Raw genomic sequence first — 27,953 nt, 5'->3', positions numbered from 1 at the left:
GACTCGATCCACCAAATGATCCAAAATGCCTCACAAAATTACACACTGCTACCCAGTGTCAGAGATTTAGGTGTCTCCCTAGACAATCAACTAAGCTTCAAACCTCACATTAAATCACTCCTAAAAGGGGGCTTCTATAAACTTCAAGTCCTCAAAAAACTGAAGCCCCTTCTCCACGCCCACGACTTCCGCACTGTTATGCAAACCACTATACTATCCAAACTCGACTATTGTAACTCCCTTCTCTTAGGCCTCCCAGCCTCCACCATTAAACCCCTTCAAATCCTTCAAAATTCCATGGCAAGAATCCTAACAAACACCAGAAAAACTGACCATATCACTCCTATTCTCCAAGACCTCCACTGGCTCCCCATCACCTTCCGTTCCCAATACAAAACACTTACCATCCTCCATAACACACTATACAATAACAACTCACCCTGGCTTGAAGATATGCCACAATTCCGCCAAGCTAATCGCCCCACTAGAAACTCCCTTGCTGGCACTCTCCAAACCCCTTCACTTAAAGTTGGACACCTCACCACCACCAGGGATAGAGCCTTCACCATTGCGGGCCCCACCCTCTGGAATTCCCTCCCCGCCAAACTCCGCCTAGAACCGTCCCTGAGCCATTTCAAAAAAGGAATCAAGACATGGCTCTTTCAACAGGCATACCCCAATTCCTCTCAAACCTAGTCCTTTCCCTCATTGAACCCCCTCAGCTCCCGTTCAACCTACCTACCTTCTCCCTGACCTCCCCTATACCTTCCCTGTACCCCTTCCTCCCTACCCCGCCCTCTTCACCCTTTAGCAAGCTCTCCCTAAAAATACCCTTGCTCAGTTGTACCCCTGTTTCCCTCCACACCCCCCTGCTCCTTTTTCCCTTTCCCCTCTCCCTTCCCGCTCCCTCCTTCTTTTTCCTCCCCCCCGCACCAGCATTTATCTGTATATACGTGCACTTGCCTCCTTTCATACTGTAAATAAGTTCTATATGCTAAGTTCTTAAGTGCACATGCCTCCTTAGCATTGTTTATAGTTCACTTGCATATCTAACCCTAGCATGAATGCAAAAGTTGTAACTCTGCTCTTTGACTCTCTTCATCTGTACTTTTATATATTATACAGTTAGCCCCCTTCCCTGTTTTTTGTAATTTCCTTTCTCAGTTACTTGTAAACCGACGTGATGTGTCCTACGAATGCCGGTATAGAAAAATGTTAAATAAAAAAATAAATAAAAATAAGGGAGCGCAGTGCTGGAGCTGCTGCCACTGGCAGGAGGGAGCACTGCTCTGGAGCCTCACCTGTAGGTAAGCCTGGGGTGAGGGCACAGGATCAAAGGTCAGCCTAGGGCCGCCAATACCCTTGCAAGGAGATGTAAGGAGGGAGGGATAATGAGGAAGGCAATCGTGGGTGAATAGGAGAAGCACAACCCTCCCGTCCCTGGGGCACAGAGCACCCGAATCTTCCTGGACTGCCCTTTGAGTAGTTTTACAAATGAAGGTTCCTTAAGGCAGGGAATGGTTTTCTCCCAAGGAGGGAGAGGTCATCTTGGGAGGGAGGGGTCTGAGGGAATCCTCCAGGGAGCGAGGGCTGAGCCCAGCTGATGTTGTGATTCTGTTTATTTCCTGAATGCTAAATGAATCTCGATCATTTCTGCAACAGGACGTGTTCTGCTCAGTGATCGGAGGAGCGATGACAGCCTGGGCAGGTCTGCTCTGCCTCTGTGAGTATTTCTCTGCTCCCTTTAGTATCTCTCCTGCAAGGCAGATAGGGGGACGCTGCCCCAAGGGCTTGTCCAGCTCACCTCACTGTTATATTCACGCTGCGGTCACTCAGAGAGGGCACAACACACTGATTCACATTCACAATACACTCGACACTCACATTCACATCACAGTCACTCAGACAACAAACTGACACTCACTGTCACACTGACTCACATTCACAGTGCGGTCACTCAGAGACAGTCACTGAAACTTTCTAACATTCATATCACAGTCACTCAGAGACAGCCACTGACACTCGCTGCCACACTGACTCACATTCACATCATAGTCACTCAGAGACAGCCACTGACACTGTCACATTGACTGACATTCACAGTCATTCAGAGACAGCCACTGACACTTGTTTTCACACTGAGTCACATTCACATCACAGTCACTCAGAGACAGCCACTGACACTCACTCTCTCACATTCACATCACAATTACTCAGAGACAGCCACAGACACTCGCTGCCACACTGACTCACATTCACAATGCGGTCACTCACAGATACTAACGGCTACTTAATAATGCCGATGCAATACTATGTGCAGCGGCTAGCACAAGGCTTAATATGCGACTGGATGCATGTTCTGGACGCGCGTCCATATTCCCCCAATGCAATTCGGGGATTAGCACGTCCAAAACACGCATCCAAACCACCATGAAGCTAATAGCGCTCATCATATGTAAAATCCATGTAGATGAGGTTATTAGCTAATCCCAGCGATGCAAAAAATTTCCCGCGCGGCCAATGTACCTATTGCAACCCAGCAAATGTTACACCAGCCCGGGGCAGCGTAAAGGCACTGCACACTCAAGGGCGCATTGAAAAAAAGAAAATGTCGCAAAACTAAGTAGGAGGAACCACAAAAAGCAGAATTAGGTATAAAAAAAAAAGAAATTTTTTGTAAAAAAAAGGTTTCTGGATGCCCAATATACACCCAGAAAATACCCGGTCCTGGCTGCGTATCTTGTGCGTGTCTTTGCCGGTAGCGGGAGAAAATGGACGCTCGCAGATTGAGCATCGGTTTTCCCAACCCGCCCTGACAGCCGACCTCTCCTGGGTGCCCGAGGCGCTAGCGAGGCTCAATTTTCCCTAGCGCCTCCTTCATAGCGCGACCTCTAATTTAAATATTGCATCGCGCGCCCGGGAGAAGTTGCTGGGCGTGCGCTCAACGCATTTTCTGCACGCGAATATTGCATCGGCCCCCTTGAAAGGAAGGCGGTGTGGGAACCTCTCTTAGATAACTTGGACTGGGGGGGGGGGGGGGGGCTGGAACAGATACTTTGTACCTGCAGGCTCTGCCCCTGCCTTGTGCTCACAGAAAGTAAGGGGTAAGGATGTAAAAGTGAAATAGCCGCACAGTCTGACCCTCTCTCACAGGGTGGCTGGCCGGCCGCTAATTTCTGGATGCCCTGACCGTTCATCGAGCGCTGCAGCCGGCCCTGATAATCTCACAGGCACTCACACACACACACACACGTGCAGTCCTTTACATGGACAAACACACTCATGTGCACACTTGCACGTGGCTAGCCTGCGTGTGGACGGATCTCACACGCATGAGAGCTCGCCCGGGACAGCAGCACTGCAGTCTCCTCTCTTTGGAGGCTTTGTGACTTGACTCCGGGTAGCAGTCGAAGACCACAGAGCCCAGATTGAATGAGGCAGGAGACGACCATTGCCTGCTCTCACGCCTGTGCTCGCTGCTTTGGACTCGCGTGTCCTGTGACTGCAGCCCCCATCACGCTGACTTTAACTGATGGGGGTCTCACTCGGATCCGGACCGCACTAACCCGCTGCTCCCTTCCTTGATTGGGAATTCCTGCCTGACTTTGACCCTGGCAGGGTCGGAGGCTCCTTAGCCCAGGGGAATGTCCTGAGGCTGTCTGTCTGTCTGTCTGTAAGAGAGCAGTCTCTCTAATTTATGGGACAATGAACTCTTCTCCACCTTTCCTTTCCCAGATGTCCTTGTGGGAGGGAAGCCGGGGTTTAGTCCTGCATCTGCTGGATTGTTCCCTACTCTCTGCTTCCGTTAGGGGCTGTTTGCAATCGGTTTTCTGAGGCACTTCAGTGATGCTGGAGCAGAAGGGAACTGCGGGGCCGATGCAATAACCTATGGGTTAAAACTGTGCGCTGAAAGTCGGTGCATGGTTCCCTAACGTGCAACTCCCGAGGCAGAAAGCTAATGGCGCGCTAATGTGTCGCGACTTAAAAAAAAAAAAAAAAAAGGCTCGCACAAGCCCAACACACATTTTAAACACAGAGGGGGGGGGGGGGGGGGGGGGGGCGGGCAGTCTCTCGGCCGCGACTTACAAAACTCAGGTTTTGTGCGCATAAAACATCGTTTATTTATTTCAGGGAGGAAAGCATTTTGTGTGTGCAAAGCAGGTTTTTCTGCACATAAACCCTGATTACAGGCCGCGGCACTGGGTTTCCTCCGTGATGTGCCATGATGGAATCCGCTTAGCAGGCCTGGTTTGGGATTAGCGAAAGCTCAAAAGTTTGAAAGAAATTGTAGATTAACATAAACACTGGAAAACTTTTACTCCACCTCCGACCGGGAATAATATTTCCAGCGCTAAGGAAGCCCGAGTTCAGCCAGCAGTGGGGGTGCTGGGCAAATCGTTAATGCCTTCGTTAATGCCTTCGTTTGCATGCGATTTCCATGCAAGGATGCTAAGGGGGCCGATGCAATACACTGCGCTCAGCCAAGCGCGCTGTATAACCCGCACTCCCACGCGGGTTAAATAGGCACTGATCCGTCCCCTAATGCAAGAGGGGCGGGGGGGGGGGGGGATTAGTACCTATTTAACCCGCGTCGGATGCGGAGTGAATGCAATAGCGCTCATCACACGGAAATGCACGCGAATGAGGCTTATTACTCATTCACTCCGCATGCAAAACAAAATAGAATGTGCTTCTCGGACGCACATGTATCGCTCCAGACAGGCGTTAATAGCTGAGCGCAGGCAAAAGAAGTACAGAAAAGCAGAAAAAAACTGCTTAAGTAAAAAATAATAACTCGGCAGACCGCCGAGCGATGAAGACCGACGCTGGGCTAACTCGGCGTGGGTTATGGAAACGGATGCTGAGTTGACCGGCGTCGGTCTGCGTAACCGGCAGCCGCGGCGGGGGTCGCGTTAGCAAGGAGGCGCTGGACCTCCGGGTCTGACCCGGACCGCTTGGCCCATCGGGCCAGACCTTGGAGCTGGACAGACCTTTTTTTTTTTGACCTTACCCCTTTTGGTTCCTCCGACTTAATATCGCCACAATGTTACGTCGGAGGAAGCACAGGAAAGCAGTTTTTTCTGCTTCTCTGAAACTTTTTTTGGGCTCCTCCTCCTCCTGCTCGGGGGCGGGTGTTAATTTTGGAGAGTAAAAATGTGCATGTTGGGTGCACGGTTTTTTTTTTCCCCCTGCTTCGGAGGGAATAGCTAATAACGCTCGTCAACACGAATTTACACGCGCCGAGCGCTATTAGCCTCGCGTGCGATTGGACGCGTGTTTTGGACGCGGTAGCCCCCAATTTTGCATCGGGGGGGCGGGGTTTGTACGCGCGTTGAGCCGTGCGCCCTGCGGCCAGAGGACGGTACCGCATCGGCCTGTAACTTCAGCCTCGAGCACCCTGTCAGTGTGAGTCACCATCAGACGCAGGAGCGGTGTTAGCAGCCTCTCCAGGCTGAGCCGGGCCTGGTTTTACCCCCATTGTAGGTGGGGGGACCTGTCCTGGTTGTCATAGGGAAATCAGAACCGCAGCGCCGTCGGCACAGTGGGATAAAACCGGGACTGGCTCCCTTCTGCCTGGGGTTTGGGGTAGCAGTGAAGTTGATCATTGTAACCCCTGACTTTTTTTCTTCTTCTTCTCCTTTTCGCAGTTGCCGTCATTGGATCGGCCGGTGAGTGACTCCCTCTTCTCAAGGGTGCAAAAGACTTCTCCAAGCGGTGACCCGGGGGAATATTTTGGGGGAACGCGTCGCTCCCCGTCCCGGATCCACCCACCCCCGGGTTCTGTCTGTGAGCAGCAGCTTGGGGGGGGGGGAGGGGGGCGAGTGCAGACCCCCGATACCCAAAGCCCTTCCTGCTACAATAAAACAGCAGCCAGGCAGTCCTTCCCGGGAAAAGCGCTCAGCTTCCCATTGATTCAGAGAAAGGGGAACCCCTGCCATTCTGATGAGGAGTTGAGCCCTTTCCTCCTTTAGCACGATGGTGCGGCTTTGGTTTCCTCTTGATTACTGGAGTAGGATTTTGTCTCCTCCGGGGTCCCAGCTGGCTGCCCCCATATCACTAGAGAAATTAACTCAGACTTTTAACCCCCATTCTGGACCTTTCCACGTCTTCCGCAGGAGCCGTGCCAGCCCCAGCAGGACTCAGCAGATCACCTTACCTTCCTTCTACCGCTTTTTTTTTTTTTTTTGGTCTTCTTCTTAGGTTTCCATCTTCTACAAATTTCTTCTTTTTAATTTCCGTCTCTCTTCTCCTTCCTGGGATTGCATGGCTTTCCCCCTCCTCCCGGGCCTTACCCTCCACCCTGCTCATTGGATGGTGGTGGTGGGGTCCTCCGTTTAAAGCAGCGGCCGCCTTCCCTTCCTCCCGGGACATCGATGGCAAGCCCGGGCCCAACGGGGAGGGATAGGAACAGGGATCCTCCGCTCCGTGCACACAGCCCCGCGGGTCTCCCTGCTCTAACCAAACCCCTTTTTATGTTTTATAGTTTTACACTTCCTCCCCTGTGGATGTATTTTCCCCTTTCAGAAGTTAAAATTCAAACCTCAGGTAAAGATTTGCTTCCCTGCAGGCTTTTCACACTTTTTTTTTGTTTTTTGATCCTTAGATCTGGTCAGAAGTGCCTTTTGTGTCCGTCCCCCCCCTCCATGAAGCTCCTTTCCCCATCCGCCATCGCTGCAGACGGATTTCCCACGTTGTCCCTAATAAGCAGTGCATGCATTAGACAGGTTCTGCCGCATGCGCTCCAGTAAGGTGATCGGACGATGCCAGGAACACCGGGGGGGGGGGGGGGCATTTCCCAGTGCAAACCAATGCTGGAGACTGACCTTTTGCTTCCCCTTAAGGGAAATGGCTTGGGCTGTGACCCCAGTGGCTCGGCCCCCGTGCCAGGGGGGGGGGGGCCCAGAGGGGAACCGTGGTCTGAGTCTCCCGTCCGGCGGAGCTCGGCTGCAGTGTCACCGAGGTGATGGGCCTGGAGAGGAGGGCGAATGAGTTCCTCCCCCCCGGGTGTCCCCTTCATGTAATGGCTCCGGGGTCCTCGGAGACGTGCACAGACCTGGCCTGCCCCCGAGGACCCTGCGGCCATCGGGTAACCCCCCTGGGGTTCAGTCTGGAGGGCGACCTCGTTCAGGCAGCCTCCCGTCTGGCGGGCGAAACAGAAATGAAATCAGAAAGATAAGTGCGCTTGTACTGTCAAACCCACGGTAACGCGCACGCGGAGCGGGTGGATTGGTACAGGCCTGAAACTAGCGAGCAGGAGCAACCGGTCATCAAAGTTTCAGCAGGAGCTGCTGTCCCTTCACACATCTTTTATATGCATTCCTGATTCAATTAACTTTACAAAAAAAACAAACCCAGAACAAAATCCTCTCGAAAACCAGGCCAGGGGTTGCTTTCCTCCACCTCGTGCTTGGCTCAGACAGGGCTGGACGTTGCCGTTACAGATGTTAACTGATAGGAAATGCAAGGATGCCTTGGGGGGGGGGGGGAACAGGTTGGCAGGGGCCTGTGATTGTCAGAGGAGAGGAAGAGAGCTGGGGGGGGGGGCTAGGGCAGAAGCACAATTTTTATAAAAGCAGCTGGCAGGTCGGACTTGGGGGATTGGGGCTAACATCACAAAAATGCAGCAAGAATCCTACATAAGCCACCGATCCTCATCTTCTTATGAGCTAAATTTCAAAGCTTGTTCATTCTTTAAGCCTCCGGATTGTTCAAATTAATTAAAGGTGCTCCTGGGGCCCTCGCGGCCAAGTGGCGATCTCACGCATAGGTCCATGTCCTTGGATCCTTGCTTCATATTCAAGATCCGCCCAGCTGTTACAAGACAGGGAAGTGCCTGCGCATACCCTGGGCACGCGGTAACGAGACGCGGAAAGGGCTTGAAATCTGCGAGCAGCAGCAGCGCCAAGTCTCCAGCCGGAGCTCACAGATTTCACACTTCTGCTAGTCCAGTCCCCCCTTTTTGTGTTCAATTCAAATCCCAAAGTTCTTTGCGGGGGATGGAGGTTTAAAGTAACAGATCAGTCCCTGCATTCACCAAGTCCTCGGGGGGTGGCAACGTTCAGAGAGAGGTCACAGGAGCACACACACAGGGCCTGGCACCTCACCCAGGTCAACCTGAAGAGGCCGATCCGGTCCTGGTTCTGCCCCCAGCGCAGCTTTGGATCGTGGCCGGCCTGCTTTGTTTGCTCTGCTTGCGCCTCATGGATTTTAGGGAATGATTTTACACTCTTTTTTTTTTCCTTTTCTTTTCCTTTTGAGTTTCCATCAAAGCGGCTTCAGGGAAGAAGGCGCTCCTGACGCTCGATCCGCCGTGGAGCACCGTCCTGACGGGGGACTCGGTGACCCTGATGTGCGGCCTCTATTCCGCTGAAGCCTTGTACACCTGGTACCAAAACTCCAGCGTCCTCGTGGAGGAGAAAGGGAAAAATCTCTACCATTTAACGTACGCAAAGACCACCGACAGCGGGGAATACGGCTGCAAGGTGTCCGGCTACAGCCGCAGCGATCCCGTTCCCCTGATTGTCTCAGACGGTAAGTGGAGAGGGGACGAGGCCCGGCTGCCGCGCGTGTGAGAAAGAAACCGCAAGCCCGTGGAGCAGGAGGAAACTGCTAGGCCACAAAATACAACAAAAAAATGGAGAGAGAGAGAGAGAATTAGCAGGGACACGACAGCCAAGAACAGGGCCCCAGAGAAATATACGGAGGCAGGCGGGGGGAGAATTTTACTGGAAGGCACCACCAAGGCCGAAGGGAAAGGACACGGCAGTAAGATATTAATAAGAGAACGGAATTTGACCTCCACCCTTAAAGATATCAGGACTAAGGCAGAGTTGATGTGCTTGCGTGTGCACTTATTCTGTGCCTGGAGCCTCCCTCCACTGTCCCTGCTGCCAGAATTTCACTTTTGCGATTGCATTAGGTCCCTGCTTCTTCTGGGCAGTCAACTAAGGGTCTGATTTACTAAGGCTTTACCCCCCCATTCTGTTTCTATTAAAAAAAAAAAAAAATCAGCTTAGCAAATGAAGCCCTGAGTCCTTGGAAGTAGATGGGTGGAAAGGCTTTAGCGTCGGTGCTGTCCTGGAGTCCTCACCGCCAGCCAGGTTTTCAGGATAATCCCCCAGGAATATGCATGAGCTAACATTAGCATATACCGGAGCTGCAACCGTGCTGCACAGATTTCTCTCCTGCATGTTCATTGCGGAGATCCTGGAAACCTGAGCAGCCGTGGCGTCACCGGGACCTTCTTACGTTATAAGAGGTCAGTGAAAATTGCGAGCTGACCTTCGGCGCGCGTTCTCTTTCCTAGTGCGTTAACTGATGCAGTCAGCTTAATGGCCTGCAAACCACTGCCGTGTTAGGGGAAAAAAAGAGTCTGCTAACTCCAGAATGTGCGCACCGACCCGCGTTAAAGCCGCGGTTAGCCTTTTGCGTAGGAGCTGTGTGCAAATACCGTGCTACGGGCGCGCATCACGGTTTCTGAGGCAGAAAACGAGGCCTGTGCGCACACAGCCAGTCCGACACTGTAAAGTGTGCGCGGCTGGGTGCGCTTTTTAACCCAGTTTGGAGGCACGTTTTTGACGCGCTTTCACAGTCCCTTCTACAATAAGGGGCTTTAGCGCGTCCACAACGTGGTTCCGAACCCCTCGGGAAACTAATAGCGATCATCGGATCAAATGCATGTTGCTGAGGCTATGAAGTCATTCACCCGGGATACAGAAAAAAATGTGCGGCGGATGCATTCATTTTATGCAGCCCCGAACACTGTACAGAAAAGCTGAAAATAATGCTTTTCTCTACATCCTCCGACTTAATGTTAGTACCGATATTAAGCTAGAGGAACCAAAAGGTAAAAATACTTTTTTTTTTTTTTAAAGAAATGTGCTGGTGGGAAAACGGACGCTCGACTTTACAGGCGTCCATTTTCCTCACCCGTGGTGGTTGCGCTGATTAAGAAAACAGAGGCTCTTAAAATCAAGCGTCCCGTTTTCCAAAAAACCCGCTGACGGCCACCTCTCCTGGGCCAAGCAGGGGCGAGGGGTGCGCAATCGCGCCCAGCGCCACCTTTTAGCGCCACCCCTCGCTTGCATTCTGGGTCGCGTGCCCGGGGGGGGGGGGGGGGGGGGTCCGTGCGCGCATTCTACGAGCGGGCCCCGTCCAGGTGCCCCAGCACCGCCCTGCATTAGAAAAAAAAAACAAGCGTTAAGCCCACGCACCTTTCTGACAGGCCGATACAGTAAAGTCCACGCGCGAATCTGTATTTAAATTAGGCCCGGCGGTAAAAACGGGCAAAAGCAGGCACTAGGGACACTAGCGCATCCCTAGCGCCTGCTTTTTGACAGGAGCGGTGGCTGTCAGCGGGTTTGACAGCCGACGCTCAATTTTGCCGGCGTCCGGTTTCCGAGCCCGCTGACAGCCACGGGCTCGGAAACCGGACGCTGACAAAATTGAGCGTCCGGTTTTCGACCCGACAGCCGACTTCAATTTTTTTTTTTTTTAACTTTTTTACTCGTCGAGACCTCCAACTTAATATCGCTATGATATTAAGTCAGAGGGTGCACAGAAAAGCAGTTTTTACTGCTTTTCTGTGCACCCTCTGACTTAATATCACCGTCCTCTTTAGTTGCCTGACCCGTGGCTCTCCCTTCTCTTGCAGACGTGGTGGTTCTTCAGGCCCAGCCGGCCGTGTTCGCCGGGGACACGCTGGCCCTCAGGTGCCGCCAGCAGGAGCGCTACACCGCGTACGATGTCGGCTTTGAAAAGGACGGCCAAAAGTTGCTGCCGTTTCACGACGAGCGAAACACCCTGCTGATTCCGAACATCACTGTGGGCGGCGGCAGCGGCACCTACGGGTGTGAGATGGAACTGCGCAAGCCTGGAGTGCGGCATCATAAATCAGCTGCAGTGCGCGTTAATGTGAGAGGTGAGACCCCCCCCCACCCCCAATAACTTAACTCCAGTAATGTAAACGGTTGCCAACTGGCCGGTCCTTATCCTACGTATAATGCTGGTTCAGGGACTGCCCCTGCGTTACAGAAGTCACCTTGGCCCCTCCTCGCTAGAGAAAAAGCACCATGACTGCCCCCCCCCTCTCCCCCCTTATTTGAGGTCCTTTCCTCAGCGGGGAGGGCAGGGGATGCGCCTTTACAAACCTGGAGGCGGCCTTAGCTGCTGTCCAGCCAGCAAAATCCCGCAGCTCTTCAGCTGATCCGGCGATGGGAATCCGCAGGTAAATACAGAAGGGAACGGTGCATGTTTTGGGAATTTGAGCAGCGGGGGTGGGAGGGGCCTTGTCAATTTCCAACCCCTGCGTGTTGCATAAGCGTGGCCGGATGCAGTTACGAGGATCTTCGGCCATCTGAAACCACCCACCTTAAGTTCATAACGCGGGCGGGTTTGACCACATAAAAGAGAGGAGGTTCCGGGGGGGGGCGCGCGTTATACATTTGCGCGCACGAGTTTCATTTCCCAAAAAGGTATTGCACACGACAGGGCCGCCGCATATAACTGTTATGACTCGGAAGCCAGCACGGTTACCCGAAATCCTGACCCCCAAGTTCTGCCGGTCCCTGGCGTTCAAACGTTTTGTGCGGCGCTTAAAAGCCGACGCACGACACATATATATATATATATAGAGAGAGAGATTTTCTTTTTTAAAGCCGCAGGGTAACTCTGGGCACACGTGTGTTCCTTCTAAGCTTACCCTGTAAGCGCGTACCTGAAGGTCAGGGAGCTGCATGTGCACCTGAGGCGACCGAGGAGTAAAGGGACCTGCCCAAGGTCACGAGGAGCAGGAACGGGGGTTGAGCGCTGGCCTCCCTGGCTCCTAGCCCGCTGCTCTAGCCACTAGGCCACTCCGAGGACTTTGCAGTTAGACGGAAAGCACGGCCTAGCTGTCAGTGCGGTGGGGCTGAGACTCGGGGGTTCAAATCCTTACTCCATGTGACCTTGAGCAGATCAGTTTATGTCCTTGTGTCTCAGGTACCCACGTAGAGCCCTGAGCTTTTTGGGAAAAGAGACTCCTGGTATCCGGAAAACATATCGTAAAGCACTTCGAGCTATAACCGGAAAAATATTCTAGAAAGACAAAATCTATTATTGCAGAAAACTTGACCCAAAGATGCTGTATTTTAAATCCAATATGGTAAAGGGGAAATCACAGAAGGCGAGAGGCGATTAATGTGGGTTTTTCTCTTTCCTTGCTGTTCCAGAGCTGTTCGGGCCTCCGGTTTTAGAGGTCAAACCTTCAGCCTGGGCTGTGGAGGGAGCCCTGGTCTCGCTGAAGTGTAAAGCGGAGCTCGCCCCCCAGAGGCGGGACACGAAACTGCGCTACAGTTTTTACAAAGGCCCGCGGGCTTTGGTGGAGAGAAGCGATTCTCCCGAATACAGCATCAAGGAGATGCAATTTGACAACTCGGGGGACTATTTCTGTCTTGCGCAGACTGAAAATTTGTTTATTCACAAAGAGAGCCCCTCGGTGCAGATCCGTGTGCAGAGTGAGTATCGGGGGGGGGGGGGGGGGCTTACCCGAGGGCACATTGGAGAGATGTGGAATTTATTTGTTTGCTGGGATTTTTATATTCTGCAGCCTCCAGAAACGTCCAAACTCCGCTCACTGTAAACTTAACGCGATTGTAAAGCCACCACATTACGATGAAACTAGAACAAAACGTAACTGCCCAGAAAATTAGCATCGTAACAACAGTACACCATGAGCAAGCAAGCAATGTCATAATGTAACCGTCTCTTTTTCTGTCAGTAAGAAGGCCCAGACAACTGATCCGTGAAGATAGACTTTTATTGCCAGCAAGATGCAGCTAAGACAACGGCTTAGTACAACTGCATGCCACGCCCCCTTCGGAGCAAACCTTTATACACTTTACAGTTCTTATCTTTCACACATGCGTTCTGGTTTTGCTGAACAAACATTTTACAAACTGCTGAACAAGCAATAGCTAGCGTGGTCTCTAGTAGGTGTAGCTTATGATCAGACTATTGTTTCGTCATTTAATTGACGGGTTAGATATTCGCGACAGCGTTCGTATTAATACAATACAAAATATGAATCCAAAATGGAGTCACGTTCACTAAACGTTAGTGCGTAAGTACGTCATTACGTGTTATTTGCGTTGCAAATGTTAGTAAATCAAGATGGCTGTGCGTTTCACTGCAGCATGATGAGACGAGAGGCATCACAGCTGTGCAGTCTTCAGGGGTTCATGGAATCGAACTCCTTCATTCCCCCCTTTGATACTTTCAACGCCGATGGAGAGTGGAAGTATCATTTGCAGCTGTTAAGTAACTGAAAAGAGAAGCAAGAATCAATACTAATAACTGTAAGGTGGACCCTAAAATGTTACTAGGTCGTTGGTTACTTCACGGGTTTGAGACGGATGGGCCCTACTGGCGTCAACCCCCTTTGTAGCCCGGCTTCCCTAGCAACAAAAGTGGTCCTGTCGGTGAATTAGGTGGTTTTAGAGTTTAGTATCAAAATAATCATTATCAGAATCAAAAGAGATATCATCAGAGTCAGATGCTTCAGAATCAGGGAAAGTAGAAATCGACACATACTTATTGATCATCATAATATGAGCTGCAGCCCTGCGATCAGCAATGGTTTCAATCATAGATCGTAGATTTCTGAAAATAAGAGGTAAACAAAGAGGGAACAGAATGCAAGTTAGAATAAAAAACAAAAGAGGAATGAAGATGTCCTTCAATCCGGGGATTGAAGTAAGCCAATTTGGTAGTGAGGAAGTCCAATCAAGGATACCGGTCCATGTTTGCACAGGGACATGAGCTAATCGGATCATGCGATCAGTAATTTCCTCGATAACTTTGCTCTTATCATCGATCTGCAAACAACAATTTGAGAGGTTAAATTTGCCACAGACACCACCTTCTTGTGCTAGGAGGTAGTCCAAGGCTAAACGATTTTGGTAGACAGCTGTTATTATTCTGGTGTTTTGTTTGGCCAAGATATTGAGTGCCATAGCAGAGTCGTTGGTCAGGAGTTCTAGTACTGCTTGTAAGCGAATGATGCGATTCAACATGTATATTGGAGTTCTATATCCATAGGATCCATCTTCAGCCCATGTGGCAGGGCCGTAGTATTGTACAATTCGCTCAGGGGGCCACTCCTGATCTTTCCAATCACCAATAGAAACTTTAGGGCTTCTGCGACGTTTGTTTGGCTTCATAGGGCTATAGACAGGTACACCCAACGTTTCACCCGCTGTGATTGGTAAGAGAAAGAAACTTGGTCGTATGGTGGCTAGGAAACAGGTGCCATACCAGTTGAGCGGCAGTAATTCATATGCCCGGCGGCCACAAACGAAGTAGTAACCGTCTGGTGCAGCGAAGAGAGTAGTTGGCGCTCCAGCAGCAGTCCACGTTTTGTTGAGGACTGTTTCAGTCCACATGGTAGTAGGCATTGTCAAATTCTCAGTTTGCCACCAGGTTTGTTTGGTTAGGTTCGCAGTAAGCACCCCCGTACATGGGGAATTACCAACAGAGGTAGTATATACTCGGGAATGTTGTCGAGATATGCAATGTCTGCCAATGACGTCTGTCTGGAGAGCCCATTCATATGGGTGTGGTTTCCGTTTGTAAGTTATAGTCGTGTTCAATTGATTGAGATCAGTTTGGAAGACCTCTTTGGCTTCCCATGGCCATTGTTCTCCAGTGTGCGTTCCCCCGCAGACAAAACAATTTTTAACTTCAAGAGAGAGAGCTATATTCTCAGCCAGATTGACAAACATATTCTTTGCTTGATTGGAGAATGCATGTTTTTTCAATTCTTCTGATGCGTGGGATATTTCATCAAAGAAGGACTGATAGCCTACAACAGTAGTCTGATGAATGATTGGTCGAGGTTTGTCTCGACGCTGGGTAATTGTTATATAGGTCATGGGGTCTTTCCCTGTTCCATCGATTCCAAAGCCCCAAGTATCTTGCCAGGGATATCCTTCACCCCGTATGGGCCATTGTATGGACATGGTATTACCAGCTACTGCAGTTAACCGGCCAATTCCATGGCAACCATGATATCCTCCTCCTGTATAGTCACATACCAGAGTCCATCCTGATAAAATTAAGTCTCCTTGACAGGGTAGCCATTGAGATGGATTGGCCACCCGATTGTAAGGACAAAGGTACTTATGGTTGTGAGCATAGGCCTGTTTCCAGGCTTTGGATCCGCAGTGGAGGGCGTTCGGGTGCTTTCCAATGGCTTCACAGGCGTCGAAGGTAATGGTGGCAGTAGATTCTCCTCCAATAAGGACTTTGGTCGAGTTGATGTAGTACAGGATGCCTTTTCCTTCCGGAACGATGGTTGAGGTATAGCTCTTTGGTAATCCGGCGGTCAGGGTGATGTTATAGTACTTGGGAGTTGTAGGTGTATGACAAATGACCTTGTCATTTTGTAGGCACCGGTGAAAAGACTGGTATCCTTGAGTAGTATTCAATGAGCACGCAGGCTGAGCTGCACATGAGTCGGGTGGCTGAGATTGGTGTATAATGGTAGAGACAATCTGGAATCCATCTAGAGTAGTGGTACGGATTAACTTGACACATTCAGTGCAGTTTTTGCTTAGAGGTAGAACAAGAGATGTAGCTGTAGAACAGGAAATCAGTAGAATAACTAGTAGTAGTCTGGTTGTCATAGCCGAAAGTTGAGGGTGAACACGTTGGACTTGAATTGTAAGTAGTTCAGTAGATTAATTCTGAAAGGAAGAAAAAATGTATATGTTAGTACTCTTTAGCAAAGTACTATAATCATCTAATCTGGACTATCTTGTTGCCTGTTTTGAGTGAATCTTAATTTGTGGTCTCCAATCCTGGAGACTTGCCAATTGGAGGCAGCAGGTTTTAGGCGAGTCCAGTGAATCCAGGAAGGACATCCAGAGACCTTTACAGCAGTAGGAGTGGTGAGTAGTACTGTGTATGGACCCTTCCAACGTGGTTTGAGGAAATCGGATTCATCCCAGTCCTTCATCCATACAGAATTTCCAACTTGGAATGGATGAATTGGGGTTAACAAAACTAACGGTTCAACGTCACATGTATAGTCCTGAATTGCAATGACTGTGTTATATAGTCCTTTGAGCTGATTACTTAGTGACAACTCCCCTTGTATCTGCAATGATTCGGGAAAAGAAGGGAGAGGTGGAGGTCTTGCATACATCATCTCATACGGTGTTAGCCCTGATCGTTTTGGACTGCATCTGAGATGTAGCAAGGCTAAGGGTAGGATGTCTGGCCATTTGGTCTTTGTTTCTTGACATAGTTTAGCTATCTGATTCTTCAGCGTTCTGTTAGCCCGTTCAACAGATCCACTGCTCTGCGGTCGCCATGCACAGTGCAGATGCCATGTGATACCGAGGATTTTACTTAGTCTTTGGATAACATCGCTGGTAAATGCTGGTCCATTGTCTGAATTGATTTGTCTTGGTAATCCGTAGCGTGGTAAGATTTGGTGAAGGAGCAAGGACGCAACTTCTTTGGAGGTTTCAGTTCGTGTTGGTGTGGCTTCGATCCATCCGGTATAGGTGCAGACAGCCACCAGCATTGCTTTGTAGCCTTTGGACGGAGTCATGTGAGTAAAGTCAATTTGGCAAACTTGGAAAGGTGTAGTTCCTCTTAAAATATGTCCAGGTGATGGACCAGGTCCACTTCTAGGATTATTTTTGGCACATGTGACACATTGGCTGATTGCGTGTTTTGTTAGTTGGATTATTTTATTGATGTAATACGTCTTTCCCAGCAACTTTACCAGTGCATCTCGTCCGAGATGGGTTTTGTTATGTGCTTCCTTGACAATAGTCCAAGCTAATGTTTCTGGAATCCATATTCTGTTATCTTGCAGAATCCACCAGCCATTGTGATGGTGGATCTGTTCAGCCTGTGCCCAGTCATTCTCCTCTGTCGAATAGGTAGGAGTTTCTGTTGGGAATTGTAGAAGTGGATATGTTGTAGTTGGGATTGATAATAAATGTGCACGGGCTGCTTCTTTTGCTGTTTTATCTGCCCATTGGTTTCCTTTTGCAACGGGATCTGACTTTCCGGTATGGGCTTTACAATGCATGACAGCTACCTTTTGTGGTGCCCACACAGCATCTAGTAATTGATGTATTTCAGATGCATTGGCCAATTGCTTTCCTTCGGCTGTTAGGAACCCTCGCTCCTTATATAGGGCTCCATGTACCTGGATTGTGAGGAAAGCATATTTGGAATCTGTATAAATATTCACAGTCTGTCCTTCTGCCAATTGTAAAGCTCGAGTGAGAGCGATTAGTTCAGCTTTTTGGGCTGATGTCCCAGGTGGTAGGGGCTCAGCTTCAATAATGTCGTCTTCAGAAACTACAGCATATCCAGCAACTCGAATTCCATCAATAACTTGGCTACTTCCATCAGTAAATAATGTCCATGCTCCCTGCCATGGTTGATCTCTCAAGTCTGGTCTGCTGGAATGTATTGTAGTCATGACCTCCTCACAGTCATGTGCGACGGGTTCAGGTGCCGGCATAAGAGTGGCCGGGTTCAAGTTTTTGCTGTCCTGTATTTGGATTTCAGGAGTTTCACATAGCAGAGCTTGATATTTTACAAGACGTGAATTAGTCATCCATTTTGGTCCATGGGTTTCTAGCAGTCCTTGAATGGTGTGGGGGGTTGTTACATTTAAGAGTTGTCCAAAAGTTAATTTGACTGCTTCTGGAATTAGTAAGCATGCAGCAGCAATGCTTCTTAGACAACCTGGCCATCCTTTTGCAACATTGTCCATTCCTTTTGACAGATATGCAACAGGTCTTTCCCATGAGCCTAGAGTTTGAGTCAATACCCCAATGGCCATGCCTTTCTTTTCATCGACGAATAGATGGAATGGTTTCATTACATCTGGCAATCCTAGTGCAGGTGGTTCAATCAAGGCATCTTTCAGTTGTTGTAAGCTTGTCAGTTCATGGGTTTCCCACTGAAAAGGCTGAGATTCTGCCTCCTTTCCCCGCAGCTTGTCGTACAGGGACTGGGCGATAACAGCGTAGTTAGCAATCCACAGCCTACAGTATCCTGCAGCTCCAAGGAACGCTCGGAGCTCTTTCTTGCAAGTGGGTACAGGTTGACCTCGTATTGAACTGGTACGGGATATTCCAAGGCAACGGGTACCTTCCCGGATTTGGAATCCCAGGTATTCTACTTCCAATTCACAAATTTGCACCTTCTTTTTACTTGCACGGTATCCTTTTGAGTACAACGTCTTTAATAAGTGGAGTGTGGCTAGAGCACATTCGTGATACGTTTCACGAAACAACAGAAGGTCATCCACATACTGTATGACTGGCCCATACGTGACTTGATACATCTTCAAGTCTTTTGCCAGTTGCTCCCCGAACATCGTGGGTGAGTGCTTAAATCCTTGCGGTAAGCGAGTCCATGTGTACTGCTGCTTGATTCCAGTTTGTGCATTTTCCCATGTGAAGGCAAAGATCTTCTGGCATTCTTCTGCTACTGGAACGGAGAAGAAAGCATCTTGAGGTCAATGACACTGTACCACTTGGAGGTAGGAGAAACTTGAGCCAAGATTGAGTATGGATTTGGTACAAGGGCTACTAGATCTGCTACTTGATTATTCACTTTCCGTAAATCTTGTACAGGTCGGTAATCAGAAGAACCGGGTTTCTTTACGGGCAGTAGAGGGGTGTTCCAAGCAGATCGGATTCGCCTGAGAATTCCCAAATCATACAGTCTCTGCAGGTGTACTTCAATTCCTTCTCTGGCCATGTATGGAATGGGGTATTGAGGTTGATTGATCACCTGTGCATTCTGCTTCATTTCTATCCATATGGGGGTAGCGTCGATAGCTATTCCTCCCGGGTTCTGTTCGGACCATACTTGGGGCACACTATCCATCAGTTGTCTGCGCTGTTCGTTAAGAGGGGTGTCCCCTTCGTATCGATGCAGAGTGATTTGTTCAAGAACGGGGAGATGCAGTCTCCATTCTTCTTGTAGTGGACATATCAGGGAAACTGGGCTATCGGCAAAGGATGCCTTGATTTCACCGGTAGGTTCGAATTGCAAGGTAGCCCTTAATTTACATAGGAGGTCTCTTCCTATGAGAGGTACTGGGCACCCTGGCACGTAGAGGAATTGATGGGACACTAACTGTCCTCCTATTGTAACTTGCCGTTTTTGAAGGAAGGGAGCAGTTAGTGGTTTTCCGGAAGCCCCAACTATAGAGATGTTTCTTGAAGTAGGCGTGGTGATGGCTGTGGTCATCACAGATCGTTGAGCACCCGTATCCAACAGTCCTTTGAACGTTTCAGCCCCCACTTTTATCTCCACAAGGGGGTCTAGAGGAAGAGTTCCCCTTTCTAGTCATGCTTCGCTATCCTCGCCGGAAGTTTCGCCTACAGTCATCTGCCATTCTGCTTCTTTAGATTTGGGCGGTGCGTATTCGCCCGGCTTTGCTTGCCGGCGCACCGGACACTCAGACTTCCAATGCCCTTCTTGTTTACAATATGCGCATTGGTTGGTTCCCAATGGCATTTTTCCACCTCTAACCAATCCTCCTCTATTCGCTCATCCTCTTGGCAGCCCTCTTGATGGTGGGTTGCCCCTTCCTCGGAATCCGGGATACCCGTTATACTGCCTAGACGGGTTCCCGAAATTAGTTTCTTCCAACGCTGCGGCTAACAGACTAACACGTTCTCTTAACTTTCTAGTTTCTTTCTTTTCCTTGCTGTCTCCATCCGGTTCTCGGTTTACATACACTTTATCAGCCATTACCTTTAATTGGCTGATATTCATGCCCTCGAACCCTTCCTGCTTTTGCAACTTCCGGCGGATGTCTGGGCAGGACTGACTAACGAAGCTCATCAGTATGATAGATTGATATTTGGGATCCTCAGGATCAAATGGGCTGTATTGACGATATGCGTCCATTAATCGCTCCAAAAAGTTTCCGGGGGATTCATCTCTCTGCTGCACCACGTCTTTGATTTTTCCCATATTTACAACCTTCTGCTTCCCTTTCTTTAAAGCCTCAAGAAACGCGGTCTGATAGGCGGTTATGCGCTCCCGCCCTGCCGCAGTCTGGAAATCCCAGTTAGGATCCGCAGTCGGGGCTAAGTCCCTTACTGCGTCTTCGGGACGTCCGTCTGATCCGGCTCCTAATCGAGCTGCCTCTTCCATGTTTAGTTGTAGTTGCCGGCGTTCTTCAGTGGTGAAAAGAATAGAGGCTAGGTGCCGGATGTCAGCCCAGTTAGGGTTGTGGGCAGCGAAAATGCCCCGTAAAAAGTCTACCATCTGTTCTGGCTTTTCAGCGTATGATGGCCCCAGCTGTTTCCAATTAAAAAGATCGCTGGATGTAAAAGGTATGTAAGTAAATAATCTTATTGTTTGCGTAGTACGATGCTCGTTTTCTTCAGTTGGGACTACGGGAACAACAGTTGATGTTTCCCTGATTGGTAATTGCAAACTAGCTGCGGCTTGGGTCTTACTGCGAGTTCCGTCTGATACGGATGCCTCGCCGCCGCCTTCTTCCTTCGCGGTCGCCGTTCCAGGTCGTTCTTCATGAGCTAGTGCCATTCTTGGATCAGCTTGCGCATTGGAGGGGACTGGGGGGCTTGGTGGCATGGGATATGTGGGGGGATAGGAAGGGGCATATGGCGGCGGCAAAATATTTTCAGCGTCGGGCAATGCTGGAGGCGGCAGGGGTTTAATTTTTTTTTCTGGAGTCCGTGGATTCCCTTGTACTACAAATATGGCCGCCTCAGCTGACGCATGCTCTGTAGAGTCCAATATGGCTGCTTTGCCCTTTCTCTTCCGGTTTGGGGATTTCCGGTCTCCCATCTTACATGCTTGAGCCACCATTACGAGGGCGGCTCCCTCCACTAATTTCTTCGCCCAGGATGGAGGATTTTCAATAACTGCGATCCACGCGGTTATGTATGGTATATCCTCAGGGCAACCCGGATTCCCTTCTCATATAACTATTTTCTGGACCCGTGTGGCCGTTTGGAAATTAAAGGTTCCTGTAGGAGGCCAATTTACACAGAAACCGGGCCATTTATGGGTGCATCGTTGAATAATTCCGGGTTTCGTACATTTATGTTCATCGAACACTTCGCTATAGTGTTCCGTCATGACTTTTAACGGAGTCGACCCGCTCCCTCCCATTAGGATAGAGTTCACAGACAAAGGAGGGAAGGGAAGACGGATAGGTAAGGGGTCCGTATCCGTCAGACACAAAGGGTCACAATTGCCCCGACTAGAACGCGGTCGCCCGGTCTAGAACTGCGAGGCCATTCACTCTCTTTCACACAACAAGAAACCTATTCCCACTGTCGTATACGCTACTTATTATTTCCATACAGATTATCCGCGTGGTCTTCGGAGCATAATTCCTACTAACACACTGCGTGGGGTGTGATCAAGGCCCCCTCGGTCAGCCAGAAAAGACCGGGCTATTTCCTGAGCTAGCTAGTCTTTACTTATTTCCAGATTCCCATAATACTCGCCTGCAGGGGTCTTCCGATCGTCAGGAAAGCCTTCTTCCCGGATCATCAATCCAGAGGTCCCGGCAGAATTTCTGTGGAACGATCCCCTTAGAAACCTGATCGCTGAACTCAGCGGTGGCCACTCACCAGGTGTATCAGGGGGACCGCTCCGCCACCAACCTACCGGACCTTCTGGAGAGCTAAAATAGCGTCTCCGGTACCTCCTGGCTGAGCTCGCCAATGTAACCGTCTCTTTTTCTGTCAGTAAGAAGGCCCAGACAACTGATCCGTGAAGATAGACTTTTATTGCCAGCAAGATGCAGCTAAGACAACGGCTTAGTACAACTGCATGCCACGCCCCCTTCGGAGCAAACCTTTATACACTTTACAGTTCTTATCTTTCACACATGCGTTCTGGTTTTGCTGAACAAACATTTTACAAACTGCTGAACAAGCAATAGCTAGCGTGGTCTCTAGTAGGTGTAGCTTATGATCAGACTATTGTTTCGTCATTTAATTGACGGGTTAGATATTCGCGACAGCGTTCGTATTAATACAATACAAAATATGAATCCAAAATGGAGTCACGTTCACTAAACGTTAGTGCGTAAGTACGTCATTACGTGTTATTTGCGTTGCAAATGTTAGTAAATCAAGATGGCTGTGCGTTTCACTGCAGCATGATGAGACGAGAGGCATCACAGCTGTGCAGTCTTCAGGGGTTCATGGAATCGAACTCCTTCATTAATAAAGCTCGCTTAAATAATAAGGAGTAGATTTTATAATCCGCACGCACATGGGGGGGTATACGTTCGCAAACTCCACGCGGCGATGCAGTCGGGCCTTCCCCAGTTTCCTAACCCCCCTTCACCTTTCCTCCACACCCCCTAAAACTAATCTACCTTGGCTCAGTTTTTTTGTTTTATTACTTGCTGCTCCTGAGGAGCAGCAAGTAACTTGCGCACGCCAGCCAGCTGCCGGCGCGCGCTTCCCCAGGACAGTGGTAACTAATGGCCGCTATCCCGGCCAGCCTCCGTCCCTCCCCTTCCCGCCCATAACACACCCCCCGTGGTCCGCCCCTTCGAGGGAGTCCCGGCACTTGTGCGCAGACCGGGGTTTACGCGCGGTGGCCCGGTCCCTTTGATAATTTACCCGACGCACGTGAGGCCCGGCTACGCGCATAAACCCCGGGATTTACGCGCGCAGGCCTTCTAAAATCTGGCCGTAAGGCTTTTTCAATTCCTTACGAAAGCAAAGGTAATCCCTTTCAGCAGGCACCTCGGAGGGCGAACTATTCCACGAGGCAGGGCCAGCAACTGGAAACACCCAGGTGCCTTGTCCCATTACAGCTACCATGCAGCTCAGTCCCCGGGTGAGCCTGGGCCTGCCCCCCCCCCCCTCGCACCGCAATGGCCCAGGCTGCGGCCTGAGCCGCAGGGACGGCTCTCGGCTCACCTCCGTGAGGCCTGGGTAGGATCTGGAGGCCCAGCTTCTGTTCCTCAGCCCAGACGGAGCTGGGGTTTGCTGGGAGTCCCAGTCATTGCTCACTGGCATCGCCTTTCCTTTTTATATAAATGTTTATTAATAATGTCAACATTTTACAATAGTGACTGGATGGAGCCGAGTTCTGGTGGAGTATCTTGGTGCTTAGAACAGCTCCCCGGGGTCCTGATGCTCCCTCAGTAACAATGAAAGGGATCTGAAGTTAAAAGTAGACTTCCCCAGAGTAAAAAAAAAATATCCCCTCTCCCCACCCCACTGCTTATTGAGGCAGCGCGGAGTGGAAAAAGTGCCCTCCCAACCTCCCCCCTCTCCACTGAACCCTCTCCCCAAAAAATTAGGCCTTGGTGGTCCAGACTGGTCCCCGGACCCCCACTCCCTGGACTCATAGGTCTTCTCTCAGATTTCTTATTGGAAATGCGTTCATTTAATATAGTGAGGTCCACATTCAAAAAACATTTATCCAGCTAAATTCTAAGCCAGGGCGTTCCTGGGGCACAACTGGCAGGAGTTGGCTTAGCTGGTGAAGTCCTAAAGTTAGCCGGCTGTATCCAACAGCGTGGCTGCACTACTGAATGTGCCTCCCAAGATAGCCGGCTGAGTTTATCCGGCCAGCTCTGTTACCCGGGCTGTGTCTGAATACGCACCTCTTTTATTTTGTAGATTCCATCAGCCTCACTGACGAGACGTCCACGTCACCTGCTCCTGCCCCTTCTCCTGCCTCTCCCACCCTGGAGAGGTGCAGCTACAAACCATTAGGCAACTTCTGTGAGGAGATAGTTGGACATCAGGTGAAGGCCAGCAAGGAAGATCCAGGAGATGAAACCTCAATTCTAGCCTCTATAAAGAAGCTTGTAAAGGCCATTCAAGAAGATAAAACAGCTGAAGCCAGACCTGCGTGCACTACTGATCCTCTGGTCGACGGAGGTAAAATAGCCGTGGAAATGCAGACCATCAGCGCATACCTGGCCAGCATCACTGGCTCCCTCCGGCAGATTGCAAGCTCCTTGAGAAAGGCTCCTGTCGATGACTCGGCCTAGGCATAGGAGGCTTATAGCAGCAGGCAGCCTATCGGCAAGGGAGCCCCCTGAGTGCTAAAGCAGCCCAACCTGCGCGGGTAACCTGTAAAGCAAGGCTGGCAGATTTTAGCAGCTTCACAGACGCTCACATGTTGAACACGAGTTTGCTTTTGTATTGTACTTGAAGTTTGGAAAATTAAGCACAGCAGCTTCTAAGGGGAAATACCCCTGGTTATCTTTAAGGATACTTTGGTCTGATAAATATTTGCCAACTCATCTGTCGGCGTGGCCCGTGGCTGGCAGAATTGCAGGTGCCACGAGTCCGACGCATTCTTCCAGGTCTGTGAACAGGCCCACAAGGGAAGCAGTTTGTCGAGGCCGATTAGTAAGGGGATATCTGGGGTGTGCTGGTGATGGACAACGCTCCAGCCTGTGAACATCTGTGCAGTGACTCTGCATGGCTTGTATGAGGTTAATGGTTATGGAGAGTTATTCAGGTCACTCGCTTTCCCGAGGATCACCACAAGCTTACGGTGGCCTAAATGAGAGAGGTTGGAAAAATGTTCAACTCGATAGTCTGACGTCATCTTTCAACCAAACCTGTGATATACTTTTTAGGCTGTGGTTGGCTGGTGCGGGGAATATCTGTCATGCCATCTTAGCTTTTTATTGCATTAAAAAATGTTATTAAAAAGAAATGTACCGGGGGAGGAGCCAAGATGGCGGCAGGCGAAGAGGTCTCGCTGTCACTGTTTGGTATTTAGTTCCTAAACTTTGGATTTTCTTCAATGCCTTCATGCCTCACACCAAACGTAAGGCCGGGCTTCGTGAAAGCCAGGCGGTTGCTGAAAGTTTTGGACACCAAACAGCCGACTTTGGAGACGTTTCTCGTATCGACACCGACAGAGCCGGGAGCGAGGGCCGCAGAGATGGGCGACGCGGAGCGAACGCCTCCCGTACAGGCCGAAGAAATCTCGCTGAGCCCCGGCGCGCCAAGTCCCCACCCCAGCGGATGAGATCAGCGGGGAGAGGCTGCATTGTCGGCTCTCTCAAGACAGCCCCACTGAGCTGGAAGCCCGGAAGGAGAGCAGTCTAGGACAAGCAAGTGAGGGGGGATGGTAAAGAAATACCAACCCCGCTACCCAGCGCTGGAATTAAATCGGGACAATGTTACCGAGGCCACGAGGAAAGGGGAGCAGATAAACAGAATTACAATCCTTTTTGGTTAAGCCAGCTAAAATAACTATGGAATCCATCAGGGATGCCTTGGCTTTGATAGAAAATGCCATAATAAGTTTTATCTGGATCTGCTTTTGAAATAAATAAACGTAGTCGGAATAATGAAGACAGGATCAGCATTCAAGAGAAAAAAATGTCAGAAATGGAGAAGAAAGTAAAACAGATTGAAAATCATCAACAAAATTTAATTCAAGTGGAAAATGTTCAAAATAAGAAACTGGAGAACATAGAAAAATCCCTGTGGAGTTCAAATATCAGAGTGGTAACTTTTCCAATTATACCACAGATATAGGCAATAGATCTTTTTAAGAACTATTTATCTGAAAAGCTGAAAATTCCAAAGGAAGCTCTTCCACTAATTTCAAAGGCTTATGACCTGCCCCAGAAGCAGCTGGAGAGAGTTCAAGAAAAGGCGGAAGAACAGAGTCAATGAAATGTGACTGATTTGCTGGAAGAATCTCAGGAAGATATAGTCGTAAAGAGAGGTGCATTATTGGTGACGTTTGCATTTGGGTTACAGAGAAAAATAATATATTTAGAATGTTCTTTAGAAATAGAACAGAATTGTATTACGGCCAAAAAGTGTGGTTGTACCTTGACATCACTAAGACCACACAGGAAAGGAGAAGGAAGTTCTTAAGTTTGAGATCCGAGGCTTTAATGACATGTACTAAATTTACAGTGCATTATCCGTGCAAATGTTATATAAAGCATCGTGGCGCTGACTACATCTTTTTTGAACCCTCACAGTTAAAATTCTTTATTGATACTCACCCTAATGTGACCTGATCAGTACATGTGGCAGCGTTTAGGCTCTCTCAGTAATTTCTTTTTGCATTTTTCCTATTTTTCGCTCCTTGTCGTGTGGCTATTACTCCCCCATGCGTGCCTAGATTTAAAGGGGGCACAGTATTATTTTGCATGAATAATCTGAGAAGATGTTTGTAATGTGCTGCAATGTACATTATTGATTACCTTGTATCACCCTTCTTTTTCCTATCACATTATATATTATGTGTAAATTGAAATGCAATAAAAAGAAATGTACCTAGTAAAGATGCTTTGGTTGATTTATTATAAACATAATTTTTGATGCTTTTAAAATCCTGTTTAATGAAATGATTTGCTTTGGGCCAATGAATGTTCTTCGTTGCTAAGTCTGTCTCTTGGAGAACTTGTGTTACAGGGAGAAAGGCCGGAGAGGTGTATGCGATTGGTCACTTATAAGGCTGACGGGATGATGTCTTTTCCTTAATTCACTATTAAGATCCGGTAGACGGATTAAAGGGCCACAGCGGTTCCCAGGGCCAGTCGCTACCGTCCCAGACCCCTGATTCTCTCTGTCATCACGCAACGAATGTTAGCCACTGGGATGTCGGGGTTCCCTGGGCGCGGAGGAGATGTAGGGGCCTCCGGGGGCCCTACATCTCCTCCGCGCCCAGGGCTGGTGAGGACTCGGGACAAGGTCAATCGCTCTCTCCGGTGGGTTCTCACATTGAGAAAGTCTCGGTGAACTTGATACGTCCAGAGGAAACACAGCCAGAGGTCAGAGGCTGGTGTCCAACAAAAAAAAAAATGGCTTTACTTCATCTTAAAAAATCAGGGTCCATGGCGGAATGGAAACAAATCATGAGTGTGAAGAAGAGACTTAACAGCTGCAGTTTCTTTATCCAGGGTGCACTTCCTCCTGCCTCTCCTCCTCGGATCTGACTCAATGTGCCCTCTCCTTAAAAGGTGGGAAAATTCTCCTCTTCCCTAATAATAAACGTAAAACAATTTATAGATCCCGGGGCTAACTCCAGCCGTCACATTCACAACCTTCTTGTCCCAAAGGGTGGGGGGGGGTGTTTCCTACTTGAGGATGGGGGAAGGATGACCTTCGAGACCCGGCCAGGGTAGAGGAATCCCCTGCTTCCCTGTGTGTTACTGTGGCTTTTCTCCACGCTCACATCCCCGACAGTGAACGAATTTAGACATTTGGTGGTTGCCAGGGAAAGGCAGACCCCACCCGAGGCATTCACTGTGGAGTGAGAAGCCAGGAGTAAGGGGGTGGGGGAGAGAGATCAGGAGGGGTAGGACCGTGAAGACCTCGTCAGCCATGGTGGTTCTCCTCCTCCTGGTGGCTAGAGAGGGGAGATGTGGCCCTTGGGTGACCCTAATTATGCCAGGTTGAAGTATTTTAAAACTGCGTGTCTGGAGGAGACGCTGCCTTCATCATGGTATGACAAAGGGAGGGTTAAACAGCTATCATGTAGTACCACGCAGTGACCACTGGGTGGCCGTGATTTAAATTGTTCAGGTGTTTTCAGGAAAAATGTATGTTCCTTTAACAGCTCAGGACCCTCTTATTGGTGGATTCTAGAGAGCGGGCAGTATAAAGGGGAAAGATTTAGGAAGCGTTTTGCCCTTTTCCTTCCCTACCCTTTACAAAGAATGGGGATTAGGAACTTCTAGGGATGTGACCACGTTGGATACACAGCCTAAGGGTTGGGAGGCCAGAGGCCCATCCAAGTGAAGTGGGATCCTGCCGGGGCTCTTCTCCTCCTCCTCAAGAGGAGAGGCCAGGGGAATTACCAAACGTCTCGGAGGGAGAAGGTGTGCGAAGCCCACTGCGGGAAATTTCATATTTCCCGCGGTTTGGGCCTTTTAAATTCAGCGGGACCCGAATTTCGGTTTAGTGCGCACTAATGGGGTTAGGGCGCGC

The 27,953-nt window shown here is 49.6% G+C and overlaps 1 protein-coding gene across 3 annotated transcripts; it reads left to right on the top strand.

Moving 5' to 3' along the window:
* Window positions 1-1,576: 1,576 nt before the first annotated feature.
* Window positions 1,577-26,305, top strand: LOC115082493 (Fc receptor-like A). Of its 3 annotated transcripts, XM_029586721.1 has the most exons (6): window positions 1,577-1,723; window positions 5,649-5,669; window positions 8,260-8,532; window positions 10,655-10,921; window positions 12,210-12,494; window positions 23,655-26,305. In XM_029586721.1, exons 1-6 carry the CDS (start codon window positions 1,630-1,632, stop codon window positions 24,029-24,031), a joined length of 1,317 nt encoding a protein of 438 aa, XP_029442581.1. In that variant the 5' UTR covers window positions 1,577-1,629; the 3' UTR covers window positions 24,032-26,305. The 3 variants fall into 3 exon arrangements, with proteins under 3 accessions (XP_029442581.1, XP_029442583.1, XP_029442582.1); XM_029586723.1 differs by lacking the exon at window positions 12,210-12,494 and having other exon boundaries at window positions 1,578-1,723; XM_029586722.1 differs by lacking the exon at window positions 5,649-5,669 and having other exon boundaries at window positions 1,587-1,723.
* The last annotated feature ends 1,648 nt before the right edge of the window (window positions 26,306-27,953 follow it).

The sequence above is a fragment of the Rhinatrema bivittatum genome, unplaced genomic scaffold (assembly GCF_901001135.1).
Source record: "Rhinatrema bivittatum unplaced genomic scaffold, aRhiBiv1.1, whole genome shotgun sequence".
Lineage (NCBI taxonomy): Eukaryota > Metazoa > Chordata > Amphibia > Gymnophiona > Rhinatrematidae > Rhinatrema > Rhinatrema bivittatum.
The sequence above is the reverse complement of the archived record's forward strand: the minus strand, read 5'-3'. Positions and strand labels throughout refer to the sequence as shown.

What these genes read in the sequence shown, in the direction of transcription:
- LOC115082493 (XM_029586721.1), top strand. Translation starts at nt 1,630, where the DNA reads ATGCTAAATGAATCTCGATCATTTCTGCAACAGGACGTGTTCTGCTCA. An exon ending in GGCAGGTCTGCTCTGCCTCT is followed by an intron (nt 1,724 to 5,648) that starts GTGAGTATTTCT and finishes TCCTTTTCGCAG; the next exon opens with TTGCCGTCATTGGATCGGCC. An exon ending in AGTGCGCGTTAATGTGAGAG is followed by an intron (nt 10,922 to 12,209) that starts GTGAGACCCCCC and finishes TTGCTGTTCCAG; the next exon opens with AGCTGTTCGGGCCTCCGGTT.